This window comes from Schistocerca americana, chromosome X (assembly GCF_021461395.2).
Source record: "Schistocerca americana isolate TAMUIC-IGC-003095 chromosome X, iqSchAmer2.1, whole genome shotgun sequence".
NCBI lineage: Eukaryota > Metazoa > Arthropoda > Insecta > Orthoptera > Acrididae > Schistocerca > Schistocerca americana.
The window spans coordinates 651470240-651482921 of record NC_060130.1 but is presented as its reverse complement, the minus strand read 5'-3'; the positions used below and the strand labels follow the sequence as shown (position 1 = coordinate 651482921).

The 12682-nt window shown below is 37.5% G+C and overlaps 1 protein-coding gene across 4 annotated transcripts in view; it reads left to right on the top strand.

Moving 5' to 3' along the window:
• LOC124554818 (ATP-dependent helicase brm-like) overlaps positions 1 to 12682 on the top strand; it is a 379799-nt gene that overhangs the window by 221374 nt on the left and 145743 nt on the right. For all 4 annotated transcript variants that reach the window (XM_047128479.1, XM_047128480.1, XM_047128478.1 and 1 more), the window contains 2 exons: positions 645 to 822; positions 5341 to 5583. In XM_047128479.1, coding sequence (XP_046984435.1) covers positions 645 to 822; positions 5341 to 5583 — 421 coding nt within the window. The remainder of the gene's footprint in view (positions 1 to 644; positions 823 to 5340; positions 5584 to 12682) is intronic.

Sequence of the window (12682 nt, the reverse complement as noted above, 5' to 3'; positions counted from 1 at the left end):
ATTCTAGTAACAGACACTACAAGAGGAACCTGTGCATTTTGTAGAGATTTACTCTCAACATTCCGATAATATACATTCTGAGTATAGTCAAGCAACATTTTACTTCCCACCACATACATCTCACAAAAATCAGAGAAATAAGACCTTGTACAGAGTAGTAATGGCAGTTGTTCTTCCACATACCATTTGCAAATGAAATAGGAAACATGGAAATTGAATTATCCTCCACCACAGGCCATAAGTTGGAGTACAGAGTCTAGATGTAGATGTATAAGAATACCAAGAACATCCTACACAAGTTGCTACATAATTTGTCTTTGTCAACTATACACAAACTGTATGATAATCGAAAGTATGAAAACTTGGGATACTTGAGGAGGTGCATGGCTACACTTCCTTATAGTTGACACATGGCTACAACTGTGACTGGAGTTACATATTGTAGTTGGAATTTTGTGTGTGTGTGTGTGTGTGTGTGTGTGTGTGTGTGTGTGCGTGCGTGCGTGCGTGCGTGCGTGCGCGTGGGTGCCTGCGCATGTGCATGCTTGCAAATGTGGGTTACATGCAAACTAATATTTGTTGTGGATTTAAGATGTATATGGTTATGGTTGTATTTTATCATACTTTTTTCTTTTTCTTTAAAGGACGTTATCAAACTGGGTGCTGGAGTTCGAGAAGTGGGCACCGTCTGTTATTGTTGTTGCCTATAAAGGTTCTCCTGCTATGCGTCGTCAGATCCAGAGCCAGATGCGGTCAACAAAGTTTAACGTGCTACTCACGACTTATGAATATGTCATCAAAGATAAGGGGATGCTTGCAAAAGTTAGTTAATAATATTTCTGTCCAAACTGTTATTTTTTTTCAGACATTTGGTTCTAGAGTTTTTACATTTTTACTAACTGAAATTATTTTGAAACATAGTGAAATTCTTGTAGTTAATTTGTAGAATCTCAGGCTGTTTGAAAAACCAGAAAAGTTGTTACATCTCGTATTTATGGGATGTGCCAAGTAACAGAGAATATTTCTAGTAAAGTTTCTGTTTAAGTGTGCCTTGTTACATGCTTAATTTTTAAATTTCTGTACTAGTGGACCAATGTATGTGTATCAGGTGCCTTTAATATGAAAGAGAATGTTGGTTAAGCTTTTTAGAGAAAAAAGAGGGTAACAACATATAAAATAATAATAAAATGGGCTAATAAACATGTAGCACAACTGTTGCTTACTATAGATAGTTACCAGTACAATTGAAACTTTAAATTTGACTCTCTGGTTCTTTAGTGAAATAGGCTTACAAAATAAATTAGTTCCAACCAGAAGCTTTATTTTTAACTTTGTCATAAAAGACTGTTACTGTTTCCCATTTGAAAAACTTTCTAAGAGACATTATTTCAGAGTGCATTGTCTTCTTAGCTTTTCCTCCATAATGTTGTTGCTAAATAAGAAGTACAACTTTTGTTTGAGATTTTAGTGGGATTTCTCCAATGTCATTCTTTCAAATGACCAAGTAAGTGATTTTCATACATCGTTGATTGTTCCTTGACCAGTAATGTTGTATTGGTTGGTTTTTGACTGATAACGTGCTCAAATTTCTGTGTCATATTTGAGTAAATGAGAGTGCAGCAGATTTACGTATGTATTTGGCTGGCATTCCAGCCCAAGGTGCTGGAGTTAGCTGTCATGTGTGTTTTGCTGATGAAGGCTGTGGCTTTGAAGCTACATATGTAAGTGTCTTTTAATTGTGCCTGTCTGCAACTTACCATGTCTTCTTTACAGTAAGTAGCAATCTGTCTTTTCCTACATTGCTGATATTTGTGCCTAGAGTTTAGATTGTTTGATATTTGGCTGTAAGGATTTAAATACCTCTTTCAACCAATATATTGATAGATTTGCTGTTAAACAGTCAGAGTAGTTAACAGTGTACTACCTTGAAAATATTTCTGGCTGGAACTGTATAGCATCTGCCAACTCTCATTTGGGGAAAGGGGGGGGGGGGATATTAATAGTATAGTTGCAGTCTTATATGACAGAGTACAATATGAGGAAGATAACCACTGCCTGTTTAGAGTAGGTATGGGTAACAAATGCTGACCCGTGGTGTGTGTGTGTGTGTGTAATTTTTTTTATTATTATTTTTGTCCTTGACGTTAATGGTTAGGAGTAACAAACAGATATAAGTGGCACCCCTTTTCCGATATGCCACGCCAATGAAATATGCATTTTTGAGAGTACATTCATTTTATGTTTACCGCTTCGTCAAATGTTAATTTTAGTTATGTGTTGTGAACATTGTATCTTTGCGTATGACGTTTTACAGTAGCTGTCTGACGTTTTACAGTAGCTGTCTTAAAGCTTCCATTGCAGAATTCTGCAAGGCTGTTACCGTATTTTACGGATTGTAAGATGCAACTTAATTTTCAAGCAATTTTTTAAAAAAATAACATTTTTACCATTTTTATTATTAGATTGCAAAGCCAGACTAAAAAAAAAATTCGTGTATAAAACCAAACTGACCTTTCAAATCCCTGAAAACTGTCATCTGAACTTTCTTCTTCTTCTTCCTCCTCCTCCTCCTCCTCCTCCTCCTCTTTATTGTCATTGTTGTCCTCTTCGTATATATAAGTTGTTCTTCACTGCCATATAGAGTGTTACTTATGCTGCACTTCTTGAAAGATTTAACAATAATGTCTTCTCTTACTCTAGATAACTGTTTTATCCACTGACACACTCATCTGATTGTAGGTAATTTTAAAGCTCCCTTCAGTGTGAATTCGTTTTGGATTTCATCCAGTTGTTTCATTCCTCTCTCATACACATTTAAATGGTTAATTATCATGACATCAAGAGGTTGTATTTGTGAAGTAAGTATTCCTGTAATAACAGAAATATCTGGTTTTCCCTGTCTCAGCGTCTCTTTCACAGAATTTTTCAAATGACTACTAAACTGATCTAGCACAAGAAGAGAACTCTTCTTCAGTAAAGCACCTTTCCTTTCCTCTCATACTTGGACTTGGTTAACCCATAATTTCATACCAGCCTCATCCATTCAACTCTTGTCATGTATGTGAACAACAGCACCTGGTGGTATTTCAGGAGGTTTTGGCATTTGAAAATGATCATTAGCACAACACGAAAGGACAACAGTGTAGTGTATTGCATTTTTTCATGTCCACTTGTTTTTAGAGTTACAGTTTCAGCACCTTTCATGACAACAGATCTGTTATGTGGCACATTGAGTGCCAGAGAAGTTTTATCCATATTTGCTAATTGGCTTAGTTCCATTCTAGTTTTCTTTCAGTTTTGAATAATAAAGCGATGGAAAGATAACATTTTCTCTTCATACTCTTGTGGCATTCTCAGATATTTTTGTTTTGGTTCTCATTCTAAGTCCATGATGCTTCATGAACCTATAGCATGAACCAACTCCACCGTTAAAGTCTGTTAAGTTCCACTGTAGCGCTAGCTTACAAATGTGTATTTAAATGATTTTGGACTAATTCCAATGCCATTTTGATGGTGTCCTTCAATCTATTTCAGTACGTCATTTTCTAGTATTGACCATTTTGCATTCAGTCCTCTATTTGCACATTTAGTCTTCATCATTTTTTTCAGTTCTTCTTTACTACCCAGCAATTGTGAATGCATTTTTTCTGTTGGTGGAGGGCTGAAATGCCACTCAGCTGCTATGTTTATGTGTTCTTCTTCCTATGCTATTACTTTGAATCTATAGCCTGCTTCATATGAATATCTTTTATCTTTTCCCCATTACGAAACTAGCTACTAAAAGAACTATTGTACTGTTACTGATAACACAAATGACTTTCAGTTCAAGTTCACTGGCACCATAGACTGCAATGACACATCATAGGCTAGACAGTGTCCTGGGTTTGTGATGGCAGGGCAGGAGCGAGACAGTGTTAGCAAGCTTATGAATCCCAGCAACTCATGTTGTCGCATAGGTGCACTGCTGCTGCCACTTGAATCCCATGTTGCCAGATAGAGATAGGTTTCCCCCAATATCAAATAGATGGCCTTTTTAAGACTGGTGGGAATTAAAATCAAAGATTCAACATTTTTGTATTAATGTCGAGTATAGGAAGTCCCTGAATTTTGGAGGCAAATTTTTTTAAGAAAGAAGTGTGCCTTATAGCCCATAAAATATGGTATTAAAGAAAATATGTTTGTGATGTATGAATAAAAGTAAACAACTGAAGATGGGTTCCCAGGCACCTTTAAATGTCGTCATTGAAAAATAAATGCCTGTGAAAGCAGCCGATTCCAGATAATTCATTATAAATTCAGTTCCCATAGACTGTGCCATCTAATGACTTTTATTCGTGTATTTGCGCATTACCAACAAAACAAAGGTAGTAGTCAATAGTTGTAATGTTCTAATGAGTCCATAGTGCATAAGAATTGTTTACCAATATTAATACAAGGAAGAATAGAAAAACAAAATATGGCAATGAGATAGACAATCACAGTCGACAGACAATTAGGAGTAATTTTGCAAATTTCTTTTGTGGCGTGATTGAAACCCATTGTGGCCATCGGTTGTCCACCCACGGTGTAGAGGATAGGTGGAATAATAGAAAGGCACATAAAGAAGCAGGTGAACATTGTAACTCAGTTTTGTGTTCGGTCAAACATGGCCACAGTTTACTGGCAGCCTTCTTACAGATGGACATCCTTTGATTGGGTAGAATGTTCCAATGACTGGAATGGGATGTGATGGGTAATTATATAAGTATTCCAGCCACATTTTCTGTAATATCTACAGATTTGATGGCACAGTTTGTAAACTGTGCAAATGAACTTTTGTATTGTAATGTTCTCAATGTTCTAATTTTTTGTTTTCAAAGCTCATAATTTTCCCTCTGTCAAACTTGCAGCAGTGCACACATAGCCAGACATTTAATGTGTGCTGGGATGTGAGACTCTCTGGTTCCTTTATAGTTTCTGGAAAAGAAAGAAAAAACTGATAGCTACATATGCCTATGCACCCTGAAATCCATTTCAGTGATATTGTCTGTCTTCTTCATATCTAGAAAGTAGACTACTCCATTAAGGTCAATCCTACTTACTGTTATCAGGTCGTGGTCTCCGCCTACAGTTTTTACCCCCCACACTTCCCTCCATTACATCCCTTGATTGGCATTCTTAACCCATTTACAGTGAAAATGTGTGTTTTTTAAGGTCTGGCTGCTTGCATGATTTTCCATGTCATTTGCTGCTACTACTACTACTACCACTACTACTAATTATTATTATTATTATTATTATTATTATTATTATATTACTATTTCTGTTGTTCTTGTTGTTCATTATGGATTACTTTTACAGTTACATTGGAAATACATGGTCATTGATGAAGGCCATCGCATGAAAAATCATCACTGCAAGTTAACACAGGTTTTGAACACTCATTATGTTGCCACTCACCGTCTGCTCCTTACTGGCACACCTCTTCAGAACAAGTTGCCTGAACTTTGGGCATTGCTGAACTTTTTACTTCCCTCTATATTCAAATCCTGCAGTACATTTGAACAGTGGTTCAATGCACCATTTGCTACAACTGGAGAAAAGGTAAATTGCACCACATATTTTTTGGTTGTCCATTCCTCTTTCCTTTACAATTTTTAGTCGTAGTGTAATGTACCATCTTTATTTTATTAAAATTCATTCATTTGTGCTTATTAATAAATTTGTTACTGAGTACATTAATTTGCAAATATTGTTATTATAGTGCCTCTGAATTGTCTGGTGTTTACATCAAGTATTTCTGCATTAACACACTAGAAGAAAATTGTTAACAGCATTGACAATGTGAAAAGAGTGATATTCGTTTTACAGGCTTGTCATATGTTGCCGTACACTAGTGAAATATAAAAAAATTCTTAAGACATAATGTGGAAACTCTGTATTTGCATAGGGAACTGAAAGAGCACATATAGGCAGAGTATCATCCTGTGTACAAAATATAGAAAACACAAACTGTACATTAAAACAATTGAACCCATAACACTGATCTTTTTGAAAATTTGGTTTATTGTTTTGGGCATCACACTTGACAGGTAAACACTGTAGACATACTAGGTCAGAGTTGTCAAACACAATTTTCGTAAATAACTCAATTCATCACTATATTGGGTCGACAACTTCCCTTCTGCTGTACTACAATAGATGGCAGTAGCGGCAAGTGATGGTGCAGGTGGTGGGTCATGAGTGGGTCACGCAACCAGCTTAGGCATTTGTAAACATAGCCCCATCAAAATATTGGTCAATTTGTGATTCAATCATAAAGTTATTCTTGATTGAATATGTCAACTTATGTGCCCAGTTGTCATCATTTGGGGGAAGTTTTAATTTTCTGTTTTAACATGAAGAAATCTGTGGTCGAGGCTCATAAAATGCTGGGTACGACCTGTGACGAAGCACTTATTAGTGAAAGAATTTGCAGAGAATGATATCAACACTTCAAGGACAGGTTTTTTTTTACACTTAATGCTGCCTTGGTGGTGGAAGAGAGAAAGTTATTGAAGCTACTGAAACTGATGGAAACAATCACACTAGATCATTATCGAAAGCAGTTGATGTGAGCTGAGCACTGTAAGACAAATGACCACAATACAGTGATAGACATTAAAAGGTGATTTTGGCATGACAATGCTCAATCCCATGTTGCAAAACCTGTCATAACATATTTGGAAAGACTGAAAATTAGAAGCCTTACTCTACCCACTGTATTCTCCAGACATTGCCAGATTCACAATTAGACTGCTACATCTCATAAGAAATCATTAATGTTCATAGCACAAATTAGGAATGATGTTGCATTCACATTGTAATCTAGAGCTGTCACCAACCATTTGCTGGAAGCTGAGCTACCATCAAGGTTGCAGATTGCCAGGCTTGCTCTCAAACTTATAAATGTGTCATGTGCCTCTGATGCTGTAGGAAAAGATGCAACTGGTGGGATGAATGATCCAAAGTTGTTGTTGATGGTGATGGTGAAGATGAAGATAACACACTGTGCTTTTGTGTCAGTGATCGTCATTTACAATTGTGATATAAACCAGGAGTGTGACAATTATATGAATGAATCAGGCAGTGTTATATAGTCATCTCTGGGCATTGTTGTGTTGGGAGCTACAATATACTTTGGCCATACAATTCTGCTTTGTTGAGTGAATGCTAAACAGTCCAGGATATAATTCAGCCCATTCTGTTGCCATTCCACAAACATAAAGGAGAAGTGCTCTTCCAGCAGAATGATGCAATTGCATATACACTTTCTGAATTACTCAGTGTGTTCTCTGAGGTGAATATGAATGTGAGACTGAACATGTCTGGGACAAGATGGGGTTGTATCTTGCCCATTCTACATTACTTTTAACATCCCTTAACCAGTTATGACAACGGATGGAAATATCAGTGGTCACCATCTCCCAAAATGAGATTTCTTGCTTTTAGGATTGTCTCCATGTGCAGTTGAAGAACTGCTAGTGAAGGCTATGCAAGGTAGTGAAATTGCTGTTAAAGTTAAATTTGTCCATATGAACATGACCAAGTAGCTGTAGTTATATTGCATGTACGCTCTGTGTACTTAGTTAGTTATTTTCATGTTCCATGGATCATTTATGTGATAAGTCGTAACGATGTGGAATGAGTAATTTTATATTCATGTCACAAACTATTTTGTAAATATGCCTCCATGCTGGTATCATTTACAAGGTCTTTTTTTTTATTTATTTAATTTTTTAAGAAAACATACAGATGCGCGTTTGAAATTCCTATCCACAACCTTTTACACATTACAGTAACAGAAATTATTCTAGAGAACAGGAACTGTAAAAGAGAAACTTTTTCAGTTTATTTTCAAATTTTACTTTGCTCTCTGTCAGACATTGTATGCCTGTCACTGGGTAAGCGATAAAACTTTTGGTTGCAGCATTGTGTACCCCTTTTTGTGCCAAAGACAACCTTAATGTGGTGTAATGAATGTAATTTTTTCCTTCTGGTTTTGTACTTATGTACATCACTGTTCCTTTTGAACTACAGTGAATTATTTACAACAAACTTCATAAGGAAGTAAATATACCGTGAAGCAGTAGTCAGAATCCCAACTCCTTAAACAGATGTCTACAAGATGATCGTTAGTCAGCACCATATATTATTTTTACAGCACATTTCGAGCAGTGAAGAATTTCTTTCCGCAGAACGTTATTTGTATGGCATTATTGAATGAAAATTTACAGAATATGTCAACTTCCAAAACATGCTTTTTCCATTTTAAATTCTCATCAGTATAGACACCCAAGAATTTTTAATTTTACACCCAGTTTCTTCACCATGTGTCACACTTAACATTTGTGTAGTACCCATCAATGTGCAGAACTGAATATACAGGGTTATTACAAATGATTGAAGCGATTTCACAGCTCTACGATAACTTTATTATTTGAGATATTTTCACAATGCCTTGCACACACATACAAAAACTCAAAAAGTTTTTTTAGGCATTCACAAACGTTCGATGTGTGCCCCTTTAGTGATTCGGCAGACATCAACCCGATAATCAAGTTCCTCCCACACTCGGCGCAGCATGTCCCCATCAATGAGTTCGAAAGCATCGTTGATGCGAGCTCTCAGTTCAGGCACTTTTCTTGTTAGAGGAGGTTTAAACACGGAATCTTTCACATAACCGCACAGAAAGAAATCGCATGGGGTTAAGTCAGGAGAGTGTGGAGGCCATGACATGAATTGCTGATCATGATCTCCACCACGACCGATCCATCGGTTTTCCAATCTCCTGTTTAAGAAATTCCGAACATCACGATGGAAGTGCGGTGGAGCACCATCCTGTTGAAAGATGAAAATAGCTCCCTGCTTGCTTTATTCGTCGACTTCCGCGGGCTACGCGTGAAACTTGCCTGCACGCGTTCAACCGTTTCTTCGCTCACTGCAGGCCGACCTGTTGATTTCCCCTTACAGAGGCATTCAGAAGCTTTAAACTGCGCATACCATCGCCGAATGGAGTTAGCAGTTGGTGGATCTTTGTTGAACTTCGTCCTGAAGTGTCGTTGCACTGTTATGACTGACTGATGTAAGTGCATTTCAAGCACGACATACGCTTTCTTTGCTCCTGTCGCCATTTTGTCTGACTGCGCTCTTGAGCGCTCTGGAGGCAGAAACCTGAAGTGCGGCTTCAGCCGAACAAAACTTTATGAATTTTGCTACGTATCTGTAGTTTGTCATGACCATATGTCAATGAATGGAGCTACAGTGAATTTATGAAATCGCTTCAATCATTAGTAATAGCCCCGTATTTGTGTCTTCTTAAAGTTGAGGGTGAGACCATTCACAGAATACCAGTTAGTGATGCTTTTAAGAACATTGTTTACCATACCTTCTGTTGCATATGTATCCTTAGATTGATTACAATACTAGTGTCGTGTGAAAAGAATTTATTCTGCTTGTTGTGTATTATACAGCAGATAATTTACATATTTGATGAATAATAGTGGACCTAAGACCCATGGGGAACCTCATATGTGATTTCTCCCCAGTCATAATAATATCCCTGGACTACATTGGTTGAATTTCTAGGTACAAATTTCTGCATGGTTTGGGTTAGATATAACAGTATCCATTGGTTGGCTATACCATTAGTCCCATAAAAGCTCAGTTTATCTAGTAGAATATTGTGATTCACACAGACAAATGCCTTAGATAAGTCACAGAAACTACCTACCAGTGTTATTTTGTTATTTAATTCTTGTAAAATTTGGTGAGTGAACATGTAAATGGCACTTTCAGCAGAGCAATTCTTCTGAAATTCAAACTGTGATTTACTGAGGATACTATTCTAGTCTACATCACCTTCTCAAAAATTTTGTAAAATAAAGTTAGTAGTGAAACAGATCGGTAGCTACTGACATATCTCCCATTAATTAGATTAGATTTACTTTCATTCCAATTGATCCATAATGAGGGGGTCCCCCAGGATGTGGAACATGTCAGAAAAACAATAATACATGACAAATATTTTCAACTAAAACAGATAAGATCTTTTTTTTTAATGAACACTATATGAAAGGATCATTTAAGAACACTCATTTACTAAGATCGCATTAATGCACTGGGGGGGGGGGGGGGGAGAACATATATTAGAACTACTACAATACTTCTTTACAATGAACACACACACACACACACACACACACACACACACATTTTCAGATAAGACAGGACTTATTATTTAGGAACAAATCTCTCACTGATCATGACGGACAGTTTGTTATGATAAATAAGACAGTGGCTTACAGTACTGATACTCCTCGGTAAACATTCGTCAGAATAATCAAAGACTCCAGAACAAATATTTTTAAGAACTGTTTACAAGAGACAACCTAGGAGAGACCCCGTCCGCAAAAAATGTATATTACCTTTATTGTTGAGAGAATATATAATTTTATTAATTTTAAAAGTGTTGCTTTTCTAACACACTGCTGTGATATTTCTCTTGAACTGTTTGTCCACTCGTCATCCTTTGGTAGTGACCATCCAGGAGTCCATCTATGCTCTGGAATGGTCCAGTTGTTCAGTGATGTTTGTCTGGACCCCAGGTCATGTTGGAATTCCCAGCAACGAACTTGCCGACAGGCTGGCCAAACAGGCTACACTGAAACCACTTCTGGAGATCGGTATCTCTGAAACTGACCTGCATTCAATATTACGGCTCAAGGTTTTTGAGCTTTGGTAGATGGAATGGCATAACAGTACACACAACATACTGGTTATCATTAAGGAGACTACGAATGTGTGAAATTCTTCCATGCGGGCCTCTTGCAGGGACTCTGTGGTTCTCTGTTGGCTCCGCATTGGTCATGCTTGGCTGACCCACAACTATCTCCTGCGCCGTGAAGACTCGCCTCAGTGTCGGTGCAGCGCCCTGTTGACAGTGGCCCATATATTGTTGAGCTGTCCTCCTCTGGCTGCCCTGCGACAAAATATTCAATTACCGGACTCATTACTGTTAATTTTATCTGACAACCTGTCATTGGCTACTTTAGTTTTTCGTTTTATACGTGAGGGTGGGTTTTATCATTCTATATAAGTTTTAGTGCATGTCCCTTGTCCCTCTATGTTCTCCACCCTAGTGCTTTTAGGCTGGAGGTTTTAATGTGTCACAGAATGCCTGGCTTATCCGTTTTCTTCTCGTGATCAGCCAGCCATGGTCATCTCCTCTCTTGTTTTAATTTCTTCTACTTGTTTCTTGCGTCTCTCTGTGGTTTTATTGTTAATTTTGTCCATTTTAGTGTTTGTTGCCCTTCTGTGGTCTTGTGGTCTTTCCTTTCTTCCATCTTTGTGTTGTATGTCTTGTTTGTTTCCCTTTCTCCCTTGTGGAATTATTTTAATCAGAACAAGGGACCGATGATCTAGCAGTTTGGTCCCTTTCCCCCGCTCCTTTAAACCAACCAACCAATCAACCATGTAACATATTTAACCCTGTGGTTATGTGGTGTTCAGACAGGCACAAGATGTCTGTCTTTTCAGAGCTCTCTGAATTTTCCAAGAGACAAGAAGCTGTTTTACCTTATTATTCAGTCCTCTAATATTCTTGTGAAGTAAGTTAACCTTACTTTTCTGGCCATTCTTAGGCATTTTGTAGGGCCCTTCTGTTATTAATGTGAATAATGTTTAATTCCTGTGGGACCATTCTTTCATGGTGTTCATATTTAGTCATATTTAATCTCATGCTAGTGTATGTCTCCCAACAGTTCTTGATATTTCATGAGCAATAACCCAATAGTTGGTGCCATTTGCTCCAAATTTAATTTTTTGTAAACTAAAAGATTAATATGAAGCCATCAGAATATTCATATTGGAAATATCAAGGTATAATTATTTTAAGACTATGTAATATTTAGTAATGCTCTATTTGTATCTGAAAATGAATTGGTGCTGACTGTGAAAGGAGAATCATTTGTCATCAGAACAGTTAAAAAGAACCTAAAACACTTGAAGTAATTTTTTAAATAGGTTAAAAAATAGAACCCTTGTGGTGAATATATTTGTGGTATATTTAAGGCAGTGTAGGTGTCCTCCATTTCACTTTACATCATTGAAGTAATGAATCAGCATACCTGAATTCAACGTGTTCTGTTATACACAATTAATTAACACAAAAGCCGGCCTGGGTGGCCGGGCGGTTCTAGGCGCTACAGTCTGGAACAGCGTGACCGCTACGATCGCAGGTTCAAATCCTGCCTCGGGCATGGATGTGTGTGATGTCCTTAGGTTAGTTAAGTTTAAGTAGTTCTAAGTTCTAGGGGACTGATGACCTCAGTAGTTAAGTACCATAGTGCTCAGAGCCATTGGAACCATTTTTGAATTAACACAACAATCAAGTCATGAATAAACACTCATCTGTCAAAACTATAATGTCAAAGAGTTAACATAATACTCTAATGTGTATCTGCTGTACAAAGCACAATCAGATACACTTTGCATGTTATTCTGAAGTCAGTCAATGCTTTCCACACAGCCCCCTCCCCTTCCCCTCCCCCCTCCCACACCCTTGCCCCACATGGTAGGGTGGAGTTCTTGGAATGTGTAGGTACTTGCACCGCACACATCAGCATGCCCTGATTTAGACTGCTGGTGTCTCCGGCGTTTCTTC